The sequence below is a fragment of the Hylobates moloch genome, unplaced genomic scaffold (assembly GCF_009828535.3).
Source record: "Hylobates moloch isolate HMO894 unplaced genomic scaffold, HMol_V3 SCAFFOLD_14, whole genome shotgun sequence".
Taxonomy (NCBI): domain Eukaryota; kingdom Metazoa; phylum Chordata; class Mammalia; order Primates; family Hylobatidae; genus Hylobates; species Hylobates moloch.
Genome location: NW_026652289.1, coordinates 93,436,226 through 93,456,756, shown reverse-complemented (window position 1 = coordinate 93,456,756; position 20,531 = coordinate 93,436,226). Strand labels below are relative to the sequence as shown.

The following is a 20,531-nucleotide window of genomic DNA, read 5'->3' as shown; positions in this document are numbered from 1 at the left end:
AACAGTGCCTGAAGTCACAGAGTTTACAGTCTACTGGGTGACACAGGTAAATAAACAGATAATAATAATACAGCATAATAAGATGCTATGACAAGATACTTAGAAGGTGCCACAGTAACATAGGAAAACATCAGACCTGACTTTGCTGGAGTTAATTAGATCAATAGATGATAAGTACCTATCGGACAAGAACAGAGTTATTTATCTTTGTATCACCTGGTATCTAAGGCAATGTCTAGCACATGGTAAGTCTTTGGTAATATTCCTTAAATGAATTGACAAATGAACAAAATGAACAAACAATAAATAATGGCCTTAGAATTTTTTGAATGTCAGGTACAAAATATCAATAAATTAAATGACTTGTTATAAATTTGATATCTCCTAAAGAGTTCATTTGGGTACAAACAGAACCATACATACACACACATTAGCAATTTTAAATACTCACGGATACAAGGGATTTGTATTGGCCAGTTGGAGAGTGTATGTTTTCACAGGTTCTACAGCTATTAGCACATCTTGTTCTACAGCCATAGGAAGAACAGAATATCCACAATAATCTATATGCTCTCCTAGAAAAAAGAGAAAGCTTTTTTAATCATTGCTAATATATAAAACAAAAGCACCTCAAGAAAGTTTACATACAGGAAAAAACTGACCATGAGCCAGGTTTTCACAGTAAATAAAAATAAAGGGAAGCAGAGCAAGATGGCCAAATAGAACCCTTCCATGCTCAAACTGAGCAACTATCTATGCAATAAACACCTTCATAAGAACCCAGAAAATTCAGGTGAGTACCTGAAAATCACAGTACCTGGTTTTAACATAACATCAGGGATAGAGGAATTGAAGAGGACAGGAAAGACAGTCTTGCATTGCCTACAGGATCCCTCCCAAAATGGAGAGAGAAACTGTGTTTGGGGGAGGGAGGGTGAAGTGAGTGTGGGTCTTTGCACTGGAACTCAGTGCTGCCATGTTACAGCAAAACACAAAACAGAGCAGAATTCTGCTAGCACCCAAGGAGGGAGCATTTAGATCAGCCCTGGACAAGACAGAATTCTCAATCTCAGCAGGAGGAACTTGAGTCCCAACCAGCCTCACCTCTGGCTAACTAAAGTGGCCTGGTGCCCAGAATAAGCTTAAGTGGCTGTCAGGCCACAAGTACTGCAGTCCTCGGGCAAGCCCTGGTACTGCACCGGCCTTGGAGGCAGTAGACTTGGGATGTGTGACCAAGTGTGACACCAGCTGTGGCAGCCAGGGGAGTGCCTGATCACATTGCACCCAACTCCAGGAAGTGCAGCTTGAGGAGAGATTCCTTTACCTTAAGGAAAGAAGTGGGAAGAGTACAGAAGACTGTCTTGCGATTTGGGTACCAGCTCAGCCAAAGTAAAGCACCAAGGAGATTCCTGAAGCTGTCAATTCCAGGACTTAGTTCCTGGACCCACCCTCATTCAGAGGGAATCCACTGCCCTGAAGAGAAGAACCCAGTCTTGGCAGGATTCACCTGCTCACTAAAGATCCCTTGGGCCTTGAATAAACATCAGTAGTAACCAGGCAAGATCCAGTATTATACAGGCTTCAGGTGTGACCCAGCACAGTGCCAGCTCTGGAAGCCATGGAAGTGCTCTAGGCAGCCCAGTATGGAGAGAGACTACTTCTGACTGGGAGGAGTAAAGGGAAAACATCAAGAGGACTTTGCCTGACAACCCAGGGAATTCTCCTTTACCTTACCAAAACTCGTCAAGGCAGTGCCTCTCTAGATGTCAGGAAGAATTGCAGCATTCCTGGGCTTAGAGCATGTCCTTGTGCTGATATGCCCATAAGGACCACAGGCTTAGAACACAATACACTCAACCCCATTTGAATACATGAAAAGCCTTCTCAAGAATGAAGGGTACAAACAAGCCCAGACTACACAGACAAATAAATATCTAATTTGTCAATGCCCATAAGGGATGAATGTCCACAAGCATCAAGAGTATCCAGGAAAACATGACCTCATTAAATGAACTACAGAAGATACCAGTGACCAATCCCAGAAAGATGGAGATGTATGTCCTTTCAGACAGAGAATTCAAAAGAGCTGTCTTGAGGAAGCTCAACAAACTTAAAGATAACACAGGGAAGAAATTCATTATTCTACCAGAGAAATTTAACAAAGAGATTAAAATAGTTTTTGAAATTTCAAACAGAAATTCTGCATCTGAAAAATTCAACTGACAAACTCAAAAATGTCTCAGAGTCTCTCAACAGCAGAATCGATCAAGAAAAATAAACAGTGAACCTGAAGACAGGCTATATAAAAATACACAGTCAGAGGAGAGAAAAGAAAAATAATTTAAAAAGAATGAAGCCTCTCTACAAGATCTAGAAAATAGCCTAAAAGGGGCAAATCTAAGATTTATTGGCTTTAAAGAGGATGTAGAGATAGAGAGATCAGGGTAGAAAGTTCATTCAGTGAAATACTGATAGAAAACTTTCCAAACCTAAGAAAAGATACAAATATTAAGGTATAAGAAGATCACACAACACCAAAAGGATTCAACCCAAATAAGACTAACTCAATTAATATATTAATCAAACTCTCAAAGGTCAAGGATAAAGAAAGTATCCTAAAAGCAGAAAAAGAAAAGAAGCAAAGAACATATAAAGGGGCTCCAATATGTCTGGCAGGAGACAACTCCGCAGGAAACTTAGAGGCCAAGAGAGGGAGATGACATATTCAAAGTGTTGAAGAAAAACAACTTTTGAACTAGAATATTATTTCCAGTAAAATTATCTTTCAAACATGAAAGAGAAATACTTTCCCAGACAAACACAGCTGAGGGGTTTCATCAACACCAGACCTGTCTTGCAAAAAATGCTAAAGAGAGTTCTTCAATCTGAAAGAAAAGCACATTAATGTAAAAAATATATATCACATGGTGGTACAGAACTAACTGGTAGCGGTAAATGAACAGATGAATACAGAATACTCTAACACTGTAACTATAGTGTTAAAACACTCATATCTTAGTAGGAAGATTAAAAGACAAACCTATCAAAAATAGTAACTGAAACAGCTTTCTGAGCATAAAAAGATATAAACAGAGACAATCAAAAGTGACAAAGCAGCCAGGCATGGTGGCTCAAGCCTGTAATCCTAGCACTTTGGGAGGACAAGGAGGGAAGATCACGAGGTCAGGAGATCGAGACTATCCTGGCTAACATGGTGAAACCCCATCTCTACTAAAAATACAAAAAAAAAAAAAAATAGCTGGGCGTGGTGGCAGGTGCCTGTAGTCCCAGCTACTTGGGAGGCTGAGGCAGGAGAATCGCTTGAACCTGGGAGGCAGAGGTTGCAGGGAGCCGAGATCATGCCACTGTACTCCACCCTGGGTGACAGAGTGAGACTCCATCTCAAAAAAAAAAAAAAAAAAGTGACAGTGAAGAAATGCGGTTAAGGTGTAGTTTTAGGGGGTTTTTTTTGTTTTCTTTTTGCTGATTTCTTTTTTATTTTCATTGTAATCAGAGTTAAGCTGTCATCTGCTTAAAATAATTGGTTATGTTATTTGCAAGCCTCACAGTAACCACAAAACAAAAACCTGTAACAGATACAAAAAAAGTTGGGTTTGTCTGTTTGTTTGTTTTTGAGACAGAGTCTTGCTCGGTCGCCCAGGCTGGAGTGCAGTGGCATGATCTCAGCTCACTGCATGCTCCGCCTCCCAGGTTCATGCCATTCTCCTGCCTCAGCCTCCCGAGTAGCTGGGACTACAGGCACCTGCCAGCATGCCCAGCTAAATTTTTTTGTATTTTTTAGTAGAGATGGGGTTTCACCGTGTTAGCCAGGATGGTCTCAATCTCCTGACCTCATGATCCGCCCACCTCTTCCTGCCAACGTGCTGGGATTACAGGCGTGGGGCACCGCGCCCAGCCCAAAAAAAGTTTTAAATAATAAATTAAAACATTGTCAGAAAAAGTCACTTTTACACAAAGGAAGACAAGAAGGAAGGAAGAAAGAGAGGACCAACAAAACAACCAGAAAATAAATAACAAAATGGCTGTAGTAAGTCTGTACCTTATAACTATAACATTGAATATAAATGGACTAAATTCCCAATAAAAGACAAAGTGGATGAATGGTTTAAAAAAACAAAAACAATAAGCTAACCTCATCCATAAAGATATGCAGACCAAAAAAAAAATAAAATAAAATAGAAAAAGATATTCTGGAACACACACCAGGGCCAATTGTGGGGTAGAGGGGAAGGGGAAGAAGAGCATTAGAACAAATAGCTAATGTATGCAGGGCTTAAAACCTAGATGATGGGTTGACAGGTGCAGCAAACCACCATGGCACATGTATACCTATGTATCAAACCTACACATTCTGCATTTATATCCCAGAACTTAAAGTAAAATTTTTAAAAAAAGAAAAAGATATTCCATACAAATGAAAACCAAACGAGAGCAAGAGTAGTTATGCATAAATAAACAGGATTCAAGATAAAAACTCTAAAAAGAGACAAAGGTCATTATATAATGTCAAAGGAGTCAGTTCAGCAACAGGATATAACAATTGTAAATATATATGCACCCAATGCTGGAGCACTCAGATATGTAAAACAAATATTATTAAAACTAAAAAGAAGGATAGATGCCTATAGAATAATAGCTGGGGACTTCAAAACCTCACTTTCAGCCCTGGGATATTCATCCAGGGAGAAAATCAACAAAGAAACATCAGACTTAATCTGCACTATAGAACAAATGGATATTTATAAAAACATTTCATCCAACAGCCCCAGAATACACATTCTTCTCATCAGTGCCCAGAATATTCTCCAGGATAGATCATAAGTTAGACCACAAAACAAGTCTCAAAAAGTTCAAAAAAGTTAAAATAATATCAGGTATCTTCTCTGATCATAATGAAATAAAATTAGAAATAAACATGAAGAAAAACTTTGGAAACTAAACAAACACATGGAAAGTAAAAAATATGCTCCTGAATGACCAGTGGGTCAATGAAAAAATTAAGAAATTTTTAAATTTCATGAAACATGTGGGAGTGAAAAGACAATAGATCAAAATCTCCATGATACAGAAAGAGCAGTACAAAAAAAGGACATTTAAAACAATAAACACCTATATCAAAAAGGTAAAAATATGTCAAATAAGCAACCTAAAGATGCATCTTAACAAATGAGAAAGGCAAAAGCAAATGAAATGCAGAATTAGTAGAGGAAAAGAAAGAATTCGGATCAGAGCAAAAATAAGTAAAATTGAAATTTAAAACTACAAAAAAAAATCAATGAAATTAAAAGTTGGTGTTTTGCAAACATAAACTAAATCAAAAAACCTTTAGCCACACTAAGTAAAAAAGAGGTCAAGCACACTGGCTCACACCTGTAATCCCAGCACTTTGGGAGGGGAGGCCAAGGTGCACAGATCACAAGGCCAGGCGTTCAAGACCAGCCTGGCCAACAGGGTGAAACCCCATCTCTACTAAAAATACAAAAATTAGCCAGGCATGGTGGCGGACACCTGTAATCCCAGCTACTTGAGAGGCTGAGGCAGGACAATCACTTGAACCCGAGAGGCGGAGGTTGCAGTGAGTTGAGATAGCGCCACTGCACTCCAGCCTGGGCAACAGAGCGAGATTCCATTTCAAACAGAAAAAGTAAAAAATAAAGAAGATTCAAATAAAAAAAGTCAGAGAATTTTTTTAAAAGATATTATAACTGAGAGCAGAGAGTCAAGGCATCATTAGAGACTATTATGAGCAACTATATACCAACAAATTAGAAAACCAAGAAGAAAGGGATCAATGCCTAGACCCATATGATATGGCTTGGATCTGTGTCCCCACCAAAATCTCATGTTGAAATGTAATACCTAATGCTGGAAGTGAAGCCTGGTGGGTGTTGATTGAATCATGGAGGTGGTTTCTAATGGCTTAACACAATCTCCTGAGTGTGGTTCTCATGAGAGAGTTCTCACAAGATCTGATCATTTAAAAGAGTATAGCACTTCCCTTCCCTCTCATCCTCCTGCTCTAGCCATGTAAGGCATGCCTCCTTCCCCTTTGTCTTCCACCATGCTTGTAAGTTTCCTGAGGTTTTCCCAGCCATGCTTCCTGTACAGCCTGCAAAATTGTGAGCCAAATAAACCTCTTTTTTTTAATAAATTATCCAGTCTCAGATACTTCTTCACAGCAGTGCAAGAGCAGATTAATACAGAAAACTGGTATCAGAAGTGGGGCATTGCTATAAAGATAATTGAAAATGTGAAAGCATCTTTGGAACTAGGTAAGTGGCAGCGGTTGGAACAGTTTGGAGGGCTCAGAAAAAAGATACGAAGATGAGGGCAAGTTTGGAACTTCCAAGAAACTTGTTGAATGGTTGTGTCCAAAATGCTGACAATAATATTAACAATGAAGTCCCAGCTAAAGAGGTCTCAGATGAAAATACAAAACTTTTTGAGAACTAGAGTAAAGGTCACTTTGGTTATGCTTTAGCAAAGAGAACGAGTTTGAAAAATTTGAAGCCCAGCCATGTGGTAGAAATGAAAAGGCCTTTTTTTTTTTTTTTTGTGATGGCCAACATTGGGAAACCCCATCTCTAATAAAGATACAAAAATTAGCCAGTCATGTTGGCACATACCTGTAATCCCAGCTACTCAGGACACTGAGGCACAAGAATCACTTGAGTCCAGCAGGTGCAGGTTGCGGTGAGCCAAAATCATGCCACTACACTCCAGCCTGGGCAACAGGGCGAAACTACATCTCAAAAGTTAAAAATAAAATAAAATAGGCCAGGCACGGTGGCTCACGTCTGTAATCCTAACACTCTGGGAGGCTGAGGTGGGTGGATCACCTTAGGTCAGGAGTTCGCAACCAGCCTGGCCTTCATGGTGAAACCCTGTCTCTACTAAAAATACAAAAAATTAGCCAAGCATGGTGGTGGGTGACTGTAATCCCAGCTACTTGGGAGGCTAAGGCAGGAAAATCACTTCAATCTGGGAGGCAGACGTTGCAGTGAGCTGAAATCGCACCATTGCACTCCAGCTTGGGCAAAAAGAGCAAAACTCTGCCTAAAAATAATAATAATAATAAAATAAAATAAATGCTCAGCCACTAAAAAAAGGTAGAAATTTTGCATATAAACAACCTAATGGTACATCTCTAGCAAAAAACAATCCAAATCCAAAATTAGTAGAAGGAAAGAAATAATAAAGATCAGAGCAGAAGTAAATTTGAGACAAAAATTAATGAAATGAAAAGGTAAACATAATGGCACATCTTTAGCTAGACTGAGAAAAAGAGAACACACAAATAAATACAATTTAAAAAAACAGAAAAGGAGACATTACAAGTGACACCACAAAATACAAAGGATCATTAAAGCCTATTGTGAACAACTACTATGCCAACAAATTGCAAAACCTAAAGGACATGCATAAGTTTCTGGACACATAAAACCTATGAAGATTGAACCAAGTAGAAATAGAAAACCTGAACGCACCAATAACAAGTAACAAGATTGAAGCAATAATAAAAAGTCTCCCAACGAAGAAATGCTCAGGACCAGAGGGCTTCACCCATGAATTCTACCAAACCTTTAAAGAAGAACTAACACCAATTCTTTTCAGACTTGCAAAAAATTTGAAAGGCAGGGAATTCTTTGAAACTATTCTATGAGGCCAGCATTATTCTGATACCAAAACTGAATAAGGACACAACAGAAAAAGAAAACTACAGGACAATATCTCAGTTGAACATATAATCAAAAATCCTCAATAAAATGTTGGCAAAATGAACCCAAGAACCCATAAAAAGATTATATACCATGATCAAATGGGATTAATCCTTGAAATGCAAGGAAGGGGTTCAACATACACAAATCCAAAAATATGATATATCACATCAACAGAATGAAGGACAAAAGCCATATAATCTTTACAATCAATTCAGAAAAAGCATTTGATAAAATTCAACATTTCTTCATGATAAAAACTCAACATACTAGGTACAGAAGGAACATGTCTCAATACACAATAAAGGCCATATATGACAAACCCATAGCTAACGTCACACCAAATGAGGAAAAATGGAAAGCTTTTTGTCTAAGCACTAGAACAAGACAAGCATACCCAATTCCACCATTCTTATTCAAAATACTACTGGAAGTCTGAGCCAGAGCAATCAGGCAAGAGAAAAATGTAAAGGGCATCCAAATTGAAAAGGAGGAAGTCAGATGGTCTCTACTTGTACACAACATGATCTTATACGTAGAAAAACCTAAAGACCACAAAAAGCTTTTAGAGCTGATAAATTCAGTAAAGTCGCAAGATACAAAATCAGTATTAAAAATAGCTAGTGTTTCATTAAATGTAAATGGCCCAAATGCTCCACTTAAAAGATAGAGAACCATAAAAAGGATAAGGACTAACCAGCCAACTATCTACTGCCTTCAGGAGACTCACCTAATACATAAGGACTCACATAAACTTAAAGTAAAGGGGTGGAAAAAGGCATTTCATGCAAATGGACACCAAAGTGAGCAGGGGTAGCTATTCTTATATCAGACAAAACAAACTTTAAAGCAAGAGCAGTTAAAAGAGACAAAGAGGGATATTATACAATGGTAAAAAGGCTTTGTCCAACAGGAAAATATCACAATCCTAAAGATATATGCACCTAACACTAGAGCTCCCAAATTTATAAAACAATTACTAATAGACCTAAGAAATGAGATAGACAGCAACACGATACTAGTGGGGGACTTCAATACTCCACTGACAGCACTAGACAGGTCATCAAGACAGAAAGTCAACAAAGAAACAATGGATTTAAACTAAACCTTGGAACAAATGGACTTAACACATATATACAGAACACTTCACCCAACAACCACAGAAAACACATCCTTTTCAACAGGGCATGGAACTTTCTCCAAGACAGACCACGTGACAGGCCACAAAACAAGCCTTAATAAATTTAAGAAAATTGAAATTATATCAAGCACTCTCTAAGACTGCAATGAAATAAAACTGGAAATCAACTATAAAAGGAACCTTCAAAACCATGCAAATACATGGAAATTAAATAACCTGCTCCTAAATGAGCATTGGGTCAAAAACGAGATCAAGATGGAAATATAAAAATTCTTTGAACTGAATGACAATAATGACACAACCTATCAAAACCTCTGGGATACAGCTAAGGCAGTGCTAAGAGGAAAGTTCATAGCCCTAAACACATACATCAAAAAGTCTGAAACAGCACAAACAGACAATCTAAGGTGACACCTCAACGAACTAAAGAAACAAGAACAAACCAAACCCAAACACAGCAGAAGAAAGGAAATAACCAAGATCAGAGCCAAACTAAATGAAACTGAAACAAACAAACAAACAAAATACAAAAAGTAAATGAAATAAAAAGGTGTTTCTTTGAAAAGATAAAATTGGGCCAGCGCAGGGGCTCACGGCTGTAATCCCAGCACTTTGGGAGGCTGAGGCAGGTGGATCACCTGAGGTCAGGAGTTCAAGACCAGCCTGTCCAACATGGTGAAACCTCGTCTCTACTAAAAGTACAAAAATTAGCTGGGCATGGTGGTGGGTGCCTGTAATCCTAGCTGCTCAGGAGGCTGAGGCAGGAGAAGCTTGAACCCGGGTGGCGGACATTGCAGTGAGCTGAGATTGCACCACTGCACTCCAGCCTGGGTGACAAAAGCGACACTCCGTCTCAAAAAAAAAAAAGAAAAAGAAAATTGATAGACCATTAGCAAGATGAACCCAAGAAAAGAAGAGAGAAAATCCAAATAACCTCACTAAGAAACAAAAGAGGAGATACTACAATTGATACCACTGAAATACAAAAGATCATTCAAGGCTACTATGAACACCTTTACACGAATAAACTAGAAAACCTAGAATAGATGGATAAATTCCTGGAAAAATACAACCCTCCTAGCTTAAATCAGGAAGAATTAGATACCCTGAACAGACCAATCACAAGCAGCGAGACTGAAATGGTAATTTAAAAATTGCTAACAAAAAAAAGTACAGGACCAGACAGATTCACAGCAGAACTCTATCAGACATTCAAAAAAGAATTGGAACCAATCCTTTTCACAGTATTCCACAAGACAGAGAAAGAAGGAACCTTTCCTAATTCATTTTATGAAGCCAGCATCACCCTAATATCAAAACCAGGAAAGGACATAACCAAGAAAGAAAACTACAGTTCAATATCCTTGATGAACATAGATGCTAACATCCTTAACAAAATCCCAGCTAAAAAAAAAAAAAAAAATACAAAAAAAAAAACAAAATCCCAGCTAACCAAATCCAACAACATATCAAAAAGTTAATCTACCATGATCAAGTGGGTTTCATACCAGGGATGCAGGGATGGTTTAACATACGCAAGTCTATAAATGAATTAAAAACAAAAATCACATGATCATCTCAATAGATGCAGAAAAAGCATTCGATAAAATCCAGCAAGCTTTATGATTAAAACTCTCAGCAAAATTGGCATAAAAGGGACATACCTTAATGTAATAAAAGCCATCTACAACAGACCCACAGCCAACGTAATATTGAATGAGGTAAAGTTGAAAGCATTCCCTCTGAGAACTGGGACAAGACTAAGATGCCCACTCTCACCACTCCTTTTCAACATGGTACTGGAAGTCCTAGCCAGAGCAATCAGACAAGAGAAAGAAATATAGGGCATCCAAATTGGTAAAGAGGAAGTCAAATTGTCACTGTTTGCTGATGATACGATCGTTTACCTTGAAAACCCTATGGACTCCTTCAGAAAGCTCCTGGAACTGATAAAAGAATTCAGCAAAGTTTCCAGATACAAGATTAATGTATACAAATATAGCTCTTCTATATACCAACAGCAACCAGACAATCAAATCAAGAACTCAACCTCTTTTACAATAGCTGCAAAAATAAATAAATAAAAAATAAAATAAAATACTTAGGAATATACCTAACAAAGGAGACAAAAGACCTCTACAAGGAAAACTACAAAACACTGCTGAAAGAAATCACAGACAACACAAACAAATGGAAACACATCCCACGCTCATGGATGGGTAGAATCAATATTGTGAAAATGACCATACTGCCAAAAGCAATCTACAAATTCAATGCAATCTCCATCAAAATACCACCATCATTCTTCACAGACTTAAAAAAAAAATTATAAAATTCATATGGAACCAAAAAAGAGCCTGCATAGCAAAAACAAGACTAAGCAAAAAGAAACAAATCTGGAGGCATCACACTACCTGATTTCAAACTATACCATTAGGCCATAGTCAACCAAAACAGCGTGGTACTAATATAAAAATAGGCACGTAGACCAATGGAACAAAATAGAGAACCCACAAATAAACCCAAATACTTATAGCCAACTGATCTTCAACAAAGCAAACAAAATCAAAAAGTGGGGAAAGGACACCCCTTTCAACAAATTGTGCTGGGATAATTGGCTAGCCACATGTGGGAGAATGAAACTGGATGCCTATCTCTCACCTTATACAAAAATCAACTCAAAATGGATTAAGGACTTAAATCTAAGATATGAAACTAAAAAAATTCTAGCAGATAACATTGGAAAAACCCTTCTAGACATTGGCTTAGGCAAGGATTTCATGACCAAGAACCCAAAAGTAAATGCGATAAAAGCAAAGATAAATAGCTGGGACCTAATTAAACTAAAGAGCTTTTGCATGGCAAAAGGAACAGTCGGCAGAGTAAAAAGATAACCTACAGAGTTGGAGAAAATCTTCACAATCTATACATGTGACAAAGGACTAATGTGCAGAATCTACAATGAACTCAAACAAATCAGTAAGAAAAAAACAAACCATCCTGTCAAAGAGTGGGCTAAGGACACGAATAGACAATTCTCAAAGGAAGATACAGAAATGGCCAACAAACATATGAAAAAATGCTCAACATCACTAATGATCAGGGAAATGCAAATCAAAACCACAATATGATACCACCTCACTCCTGCAAGAACGGCCATAATCAAAAAATCAAAAAAGAGTAGATGTTGGTGTGGATGTGGTGAACAGGGAACACTTCTACACTGCTGTTGGGAATGTAAACTAGTACAGCTGCTATGGAAAACAGTGTGGAGATTCCTTAAAGAACTAAAAGTAGAACTACCATTTGATCCAGCAATCCCACTAATGGGTATCTACCCAGAGGAAAAGAAGTCATTACTTGAAAAAGATACTTGCACACACATGTTTATAGTGGCACAATTCACAATTGCCACTATATGTCATTGGTATTATGGAACCAACCCAATCATGCAACCAGGCCAAATGCCCATCAATCAATGAATGGATAAAGAAACTGTGGTATATATACAATGGAATACTATGCAGCCATAAAAAGGAATGAATTAACAGTATTTGCAGTGACCTCGATGAGACTGGAGACTATTTTTCTAAGTTAAATAACTCAGAAATGGAAAACCAAACATCGTATGTTCTCACTGATATGTGGGGGCTAAGCTATGAGGATGCAAAGGTATAAGAATTAGGTAACGGACATTGGGGACTTGCGAGGAAGAGTGGGAGGGGAGCGCAGGATAGAAGACTACAAATACAGTGCAGTGTATGCTGCTTAGGTGATGGGTACACCAAAATCTCACAAATCACCACTAAAAAACTTATTCATGTAACCAAATACCACCTGTACTCCAATAACTTATGGAAAAATAAAATTTTAAAATAATAAATAAAAGTACTTTGAAAAAATTTTAAAAATCACTAGTGTTTCTATACACCAATAACAGACTACCTGAAAAAGAAATCAACCAAGCAATCCCATTTGAAATAGCTATAAAAAATGAATATCTAGGAATAAATTTAACCAAAGTGATAAAAGACCTGTACAATGAAAACAATAAAACACTGATGAAAGAAACTGAAGAGGATACAAAAAAAAGGAAAGACATCCCACATTCTTAGACTGGAATAATTAATATTGTTAAAATGACCATACTACTACAGATTCAATGCAATTCCTCGTATGATACCAATGACATTCTTCACAGAAATAAAAAAAAAAAAAATTCTAAAATTTGTGTGGAACCACAAAAGACCCCAAATAACCAAAGCAATCCTGAGCCAAAAAAAAAAAAAAAGAAGAAGAAGAAGAAGAAAAGTTGGAGGCATCACACTATCTGACTTCAAATATACTAGAAAGCTACAGTAATACTATGGTTTTGGCGTAAAAACAGACATACAGACCAATAGAACAGAATAGAGAACCCAGAGCTAAATCCATGTATTTACGGCCAACTGATTTCTTTTTTTTTTTTTTTTTTTGAGACAGGATCCTGCTGGAGTGCAGTAGTGGTTTGATCTCGGCTCACTGCAGCCTCTGCCTCCCAGATTCAAGAGATTCTCGTGCCTCAGCCCCCTGCATAGCTGGGATTACAGGTGTGTGCCACCACACCCAGCTAATTTTTGTATTTCTAGCAGAGACGAGGTTTCATCATGTTGGCCAGGCTGCTTTCAAACTCCTCACCTCAAGTGATCCACCCTCCTCGGCTTCCTAAAGTGCTGGGATTACAAGTGTGAGCCACCATGCCTGGCCAAGGCCAAATGATTTTCAACAGTTACTTTCATTCATAGGGAAAAGGACAATCTGTTTAATAAATGGTGATGGAAAAACTAGATATCCATATGCAAAAGAATAAAAATAGGCCCCAATATCTCACCATTTATAAAAATGAATTTAAAATGGATTAAAGACTTAAACATCAGAACTGAAACTATGAAACTACTAGAAGAAAACATAAAGGAAACACTTCAAGACATTACACTTCAAGACATTGGTCTAGGCAAAGATTTTATGAATAAGACTATAAAAGCACAGGCAAAGAAAAAAATAGACAAATGAAATTTTATCAAACTCAAAAGCTTCTGCACAGCAAAGGAAACCTGCCAATAGAGTGAAGAGACAACCTGTTGAAAGGGATAAAATATTTGTATTCACCCAACAAGGAATTAATCTCCAGAGTATATAAAAAACTTAACTCAACAGTAGTAAAACAAATATTCCAATTAAAAAATTGGCAAATGGTCTGGGTGTGGTGGCTCACACCTGTAATCCCAGCATTTTGGGAGGCCAAGGTGGGCAGATCATCTGAGGTCAGCAGTTCAAGACCATCCTGGCCAACATGGTGAAACCCCATCTCTACTAACAATATAAAAATTAGCTGGGCATGGTGGCACGTGCCTGTAGTCCCAGGTACTTGGGAGGCCGAGGCAGGAGAATTGCTCGAACCCAGAAGTGGAGGTTGCAGTGAGCCCAGATCATGCCACTGCACTCCAGCCTGGGCAACAGAGAGAGACTGTCTCAAAATAAATTAATTAATTAATTAAATAAAATAAAAATTGGCAAATGATCTAAATAGACATTTCTAAAAAGAAGACATACAAATGACTTACAACCATAGAAAAATGCTTAAGATCACTAATAATCAGGAAATTGCAAATCAAAACCACCAGGAGATATTATCTCACTTCAGTTAGGATGACTATTATCAAAAAGACAAAAAATAATAAGTGTTAGAGAGAATGCGGAGAAATGAGAATTCTTCTACACTGTTGGTGGGAAAGTAAATTGGTATAGCCATATGGAAAACAGTATGAAGGCTCCTCAAAAAACTAAAAATAGAACTACCATATGATCCAGCAATCCCATTACTAGGTATATATCCAAAGAAAAGGACATCAGTATGTCAAAGAGATATGTGGCTCTCTTGTTTATTGCAACACTATTCACAATAGTCAAGATACAGAATCAACATAAATGTCCATTCACAGATGAATGGATTTTTAAAATGTGGTGTATGTGTGCAGTGGAATACTATTCAGCCACCTAAAAGAGTGAAATCCTGTTATTCACAGCAACATGGATGAGCTTAGAGGACATTATGTTAAGTGAAATAAGTCAGGCACAGTAAGATACATACCTCATGTTCTCACTCATATATGGAAGCTAAAAGAGTTGATCTCATAAATAGAGGATAAATTAATGGTTACTAGAGGCTGGGAAGGATAACATGTAGTGAGGGCAGGAAGAGCAGGTAGGGAGAGGTCAGTTAACAGACACAAGAGGCCAGGTGTGGAGGCTCACGCCTGTAATCTCAGCACTTTGGGAGGCCAAGGCAGGTGGATCACTTGAGGTCAGGAGTTCGAGACCAGTCGGGCCAACATGATGAGAGCCCGTCTCTACTAAAAATACAAAAATTAATCAGGTGCGGTGGTGCACACCTATAGTCCCAGCTACTTGGGAGGCTGAGGCAGGAGAAGCACTTGAACCTGGGAGGCAGAGGTTGCAGTGAGCCGAGATGGAGCCACTGTACTGCAGCCTGGGTGACAGAGCAAAACTCCATCTCAAAAAAAAAAAAAAAAAGTCAAAACAATCATAAGTTGAGCCATCATTAAGTCAGGGACCTTTACAAGTCTGTACTTGTAAGTTCAATATCTTTTTGCGGAAAATGAGCAACTTACTAAATCTTATGAAAGGGAGTACATCCTCTATTCTACTACTTCTAGTTTCCATCCTTGAAAACAAATAAACCAAAAAAGTAATACTCATTGGAAATAATAAAATGATAAAATGAAACTAAGGTATCCTTTCTATGAAATTACCTGCTATAACAGTAAAAACAAAATAAAAACCTGGAAATAGCTTTAGTTACAATGAGAGAAAGTTGTTAAATAAATTATATTAATTTAGTAAGCTATCATGAAGTCATTAAAATAATTATGAGCACTATACAGAACCACAGTGCTGTGGTTTGAATGTCTCCTCCAAAACTCATACTGAAATTTAATTGCCATTGTGACAATATTAAACGGTGGGACCTTTAAGAGGTGATAAGATCATGAGAGCTCTCCCCTCAGGAACAGATTAATGCCACTATCTCCGGAGTGGGTTAGTTACCTCACGAGTGGGTTCCTGATCAAAGGATGAAGTTCAGCACACATCCTTTCTATGTCTTGCATGATCTCTTGCCCTCCTGCCCTTCCACCATAGAATAACTCAATAAGAAGGCCAGACACGGTGGCTCATGCCTGTAATCCCAGCACTTCGGGAGGCTGAGGCGGGCAGATCACCTGAGCTCGGGAGTTCGAGACCAGCCTGACCAACATGGAGAAACCCTGTCTCTACTAAAAATACAAAAAATTAGCCAGGCATGGTGGCACATGCCTGTAATCCCAGCTACTCGGGAGGCTGAGGCAGGAGAATCACTTGAACCTGGGAGTCAGAGGTTGCGGTGAGCCGATATTGCACCATTGCACACCAGCCTGGGCAATAAGAGCAAAACACCATCTCAGAAAAACAAGAGAATAACACAATAAGAAGGCCATCACCAGATGCGAGTACCATGATCTTGAACTTCTCTGCCTCCAGAATCATGAGCCAAATAAACTTCTATTGTTGATAAATTACCCCATCTGTGGAATTCTGTTATACCAGCAGAAAATGGAAATAGATACATGGAAATATTTATGATATATTAAATGAAAAAAAGATAAAAATGGTATGTAGTCTAAGTACAACTATGTCAATTATTACATATAGGGACATTGATAAAATGATAGTAAACGAAATGTTGAAAGGTTGTGTTATTTACCACTAAAAGGTAGTAAAATTCAAAGTACTTCACATGATAAACAAAAGGAAAAATAAATTCATCCAGAAGGCCTGCAAAATCTGGACCACACTTTTAGTAGCAAGGAATTGTAAGGTTTCCCTGTGTCCTCTAACCCAGTGAGTAAATATAAAACCATCAAGGCCGGGCGCGGTGGCTCACGCTTGTAATCCCAGCACTTTGGGAGGCCAAGGCGGGCGGATCACGAGGTCAGGAGATCGAGACCACGGTGAAACCCCGTCTCTACTAAAAATACAAAAAAAAAAAATTAGCCGGGCGTGGTGGCGGGCGCCTGTAGTCCCAGCTACTCGGAGAGGCTGAGGCAGGAGAATGGCGTCAACCCGGGAGGCGGAGCTTGCAGTGAGCCGAGATCGCGCCACTGCACTCCAGCCTGGGCGACAGAGCGAGACTCCGTTTCAAAAAAAAAAAAAACCATCAAAACTACTTACCACAGTCTAAAATTTTAACCTGTGGCCTAGAAAAATATTTTCATTTTTTATGAAAACAATATTAACAACTTGGTTTCAACAAATTAATACATTTAAAAAACAAATGAACAATACTAATAACATGGATTGGGAAAGATAAAAGTGAACTGTGTTCCTTATGCAAAGGCACATCTTACTATTAGTAGATATATGTGAAATATTCTATTTTGGGAAAAATCGAGAAAGAAATATATTTTTAAAAATTTAGATCTTACCAAAGGATGAAGAAAAAAATAAGAGAAGGAACTTTTGAAATACCTATTATGTTGACTCTTCCTGGTGCTCGAACATAAAACTTGGGAATAGATCCAAACTTGGAGTTAAACATCTCCTTTAGCTTCAGTAACCTGAAAATAAAAGTACAATATTTCAGAATATCATATAACAGAAAATCCATAAGATAACACACACACACACACACACACACTCCATATGCCTGCCACCATTAATTATTCCTTAAAAGAATAAAAGCAAAATTTCCTAGTGACATACTTCCTTGAAAATCCCAAGATGAACAATACTGTAATCTCTAAGTGGCACAAAAGTATAGCTAAGCACACTGAAGAATTTAAAAGTTAAGATTGATATACCCAACAGAAAAAGCTATTTCCTTCCCTTTTGAAGAATGTAGTTTCTGTATACTTTTTTGGCGACATTCAGGGAAGAATCTCTTTACATTAAAAGTGTACCATGCGGTAGTATATTTGGTTTCCTAAGGCTGTCATAGCAAAGAACTATAAACTGGATGGCTTAATACAACAGAGATTTATAATCACAATTCTGCAGCCAGAAGTCTAAAACTAGAGGTCAGTAGTACCTCTGAAAGCTGTAGAGGAGAATCATTTCTTCCCTGCCTCTTTCTGCCTTCTGGTAGCAGCCATCAATCCTTGGTGTTCCTTGGCTTACAGCTTTATTACGCTCATCTCTGCCATGTCATCACATAGCATTCTGTCTGTTTTTCCTTCTTATAAGGATACCAGTCATATTGGATTAAAGTCCATCCACTCTAACTGAGTATGACCTCTTCTTAATTCATTACATTTGCGAAGATGCTAGTTCAAATAAGGTCACATTCTGCAGTTTCAAGTAGATATGAATTTGGGGGGTTATACTGTCTAACTCAGAACATGTAGTCAAATGAAAACTAGACTGGTATCAGGAAGCCACAGTTCTAATTCTAATGAGACCTCTAATTCAACATCAAAGTTTGGCAAATCATTTTCTCTTGGCCTCTCTTCTCTAAAATTTGAGAATTTGAACTAGATATTCCTCATAGGTCCCTTCCAAATCCAAAATTCTTGTAATATATTTAATAACTTGATACTCTCAAATTATCTCAAGTCAATTCTGTGAATAGCCCTCATTATTTGTAGTCCCACATCATACTGTATCTGGGTAATAACACCAGGATGATAAACATTTATTAAAGCCTAATATATTCAGGAAATTAATTAATTAAGAAACAGAGACCCACACCCAAAAAAACTCAAGAAAATGTCATATAATAATAGAAAAATATGTTGAATATTGTTGGAAGTTATTCAAGCTCGTCTCTTGGGAATTGAATAGTCATCAGAAACTGTTTATATCAGTTTCTTTGGCTCTCTTCCTGCCTCATTCTCTTGTTGCTCCAAAGACACTATTATAAACTTCTCTCTGCTCAGTACTCTTTGCATTCCACCTGCCTCTGTGAACCTCTTAGTTTCTGCTCCTCCATACCTTCAGTTTTCATGACACTGTGGCCTTGACTCTACAAGACTTAACAGCTCCAGCATCCTATACTAACTGATTACATTTCTGTGTCCTTTCGTTCAAATCCTCAAAAGATATAATCAGCTTGGCAGAGTTTAGGTCCTGTATCCATACAGGTCTAAACATCTGTGGCCAAAGAGTGAGGTCATTTAGTACAAATAAGGTCACCTGTTTTAGTTACAAATATGATCACTTGTGTTTACTTCTTCAGCAGAAGCTGTGGATGAGAACAAAAGATCGCAGCAGGGAGACAATAACTCATATCGCTAGCATATCACTCAAAATACATCTACTGGACTACCTGGCAGATGCAGCTGCCTAAATCTTTCTCTATATATCCTCAAAGAACAAAACAAGAACAAATAAAAGTATACAAAAACTTTGTCTTCAGTATAACTAGAAGACAAAATGTCAAACTTTAAGTTATCTATAATAGGGGGAAAAAAGAAGAAGGGAGAAAAGAAGACCATACTGAACTACAAAACATTAGTGAACTACAAAACATAGTGAAACAAAAATTAAGCAAAAAAGCCAGGCGCCCTGGGTTTGCCTGTAGTTCCAGCTACTCTGGAGGCTAAGGCAGAAGGATCGCTTGAGCCTAGAAGTTCTGGGCTGCAGTGAGCTATGCTCACCAGGTGTCTGCACTAAGTTGGGCTTGAATATGGTGACCTGTGGAGGCCAAGGGATTACCACGTTGCCTAAGGAGGAGTAAACCAACCTAGGAGGGAAATGGAGCAGGTCAAAACTGCCGCACTGATCGAGTAGCCACTGCACTCTAGCCTGGGCAACATGAGACCTTGTCTTTGAAAAAAAAGGAAAGAATGAAAGAGGAAGGAAGGAAGGAAGCAAAATTTATCAACAGCATCATTAAAAGAAGGAAGGAAGGAAGGAAGGAAGGAAGGAAGGAAGGAAGGAAGGAAGGAAGGCAGGCAGGCAGGCAGGCAGGCAGGCAGGCAAGGAGGGAGGGAGGGAGGGAGGGAGGGGGAGGGGAGGGGGAGGGGAGGAGAAGAGGGGGACAGAGGGAAAATTGAGTAAAATAAAGAGAAAAGAAGGGAGCCACCAAAACTAAGATTAATCTAAAACTACTATGAGAAAGAAAAGGTCCACCTATTAAAAAACGGGAGGTGTAGGAAAGAAAAAGAGGAAAGTAGAATAAGCTCATTGATTACTAAATAGGCAAGAGGTAAAAGTTAAAAGACACCAAAAAAAACTCACAAAGCAATGACTTTTTTTAAGTTATAGTACAGGCATATACAAGGTATTATTAAACAAACAAACAAAAACAAAGAACAGGGCCTGTGCAGTCAGGTAGACCTGGACTTAAAACTCTTCTCTACACATGATGAAATTCATTAATCTCATTCACCTTTAAATGGGATAGAAACATGTATCCCATAGATTTGTTGGGAAGATTAATAAGGTCATTTGGAACAGTGTCCAGCCCAGCATTGGCATGAAGTATGTGTTTAATAAATGGTAGTTATATCTTAGTTCCTGGGTTCAATATCATTTCCAGTCTGTAGCAGGTGAATAAGAATACATCACAAGCTGGGATTACAGGCCCAGGTGGAGGTTGCAGTGAGCAGAGGCCA

General features: G+C 38.2%; 1 protein-coding gene across 5 annotated transcripts in view; it reads right to left on the bottom strand.

The window, feature by feature from the left end:
* The window catches only part of GALK2 (galactokinase 2), a 163,130-nt gene that overhangs the window by 109,193 nt on the left and 33,406 nt on the right, over positions 1-20,531 (bottom strand). For all 5 annotated transcript variants that reach the window (XM_032176326.2, XM_032176327.2, XM_058427728.1 and 2 more), the window contains exons 2-3: positions 17,446-17,534; positions 452-575 (exon numbers count right to left, since the gene is read on the bottom strand). In XM_032176326.2, the coding sequence (XP_032032217.1) occupies positions 452-575; positions 17,446-17,534 (213 nt within the window). The remainder of the gene's footprint in view (positions 1-451; positions 576-17,445; positions 17,535-20,531) is intronic.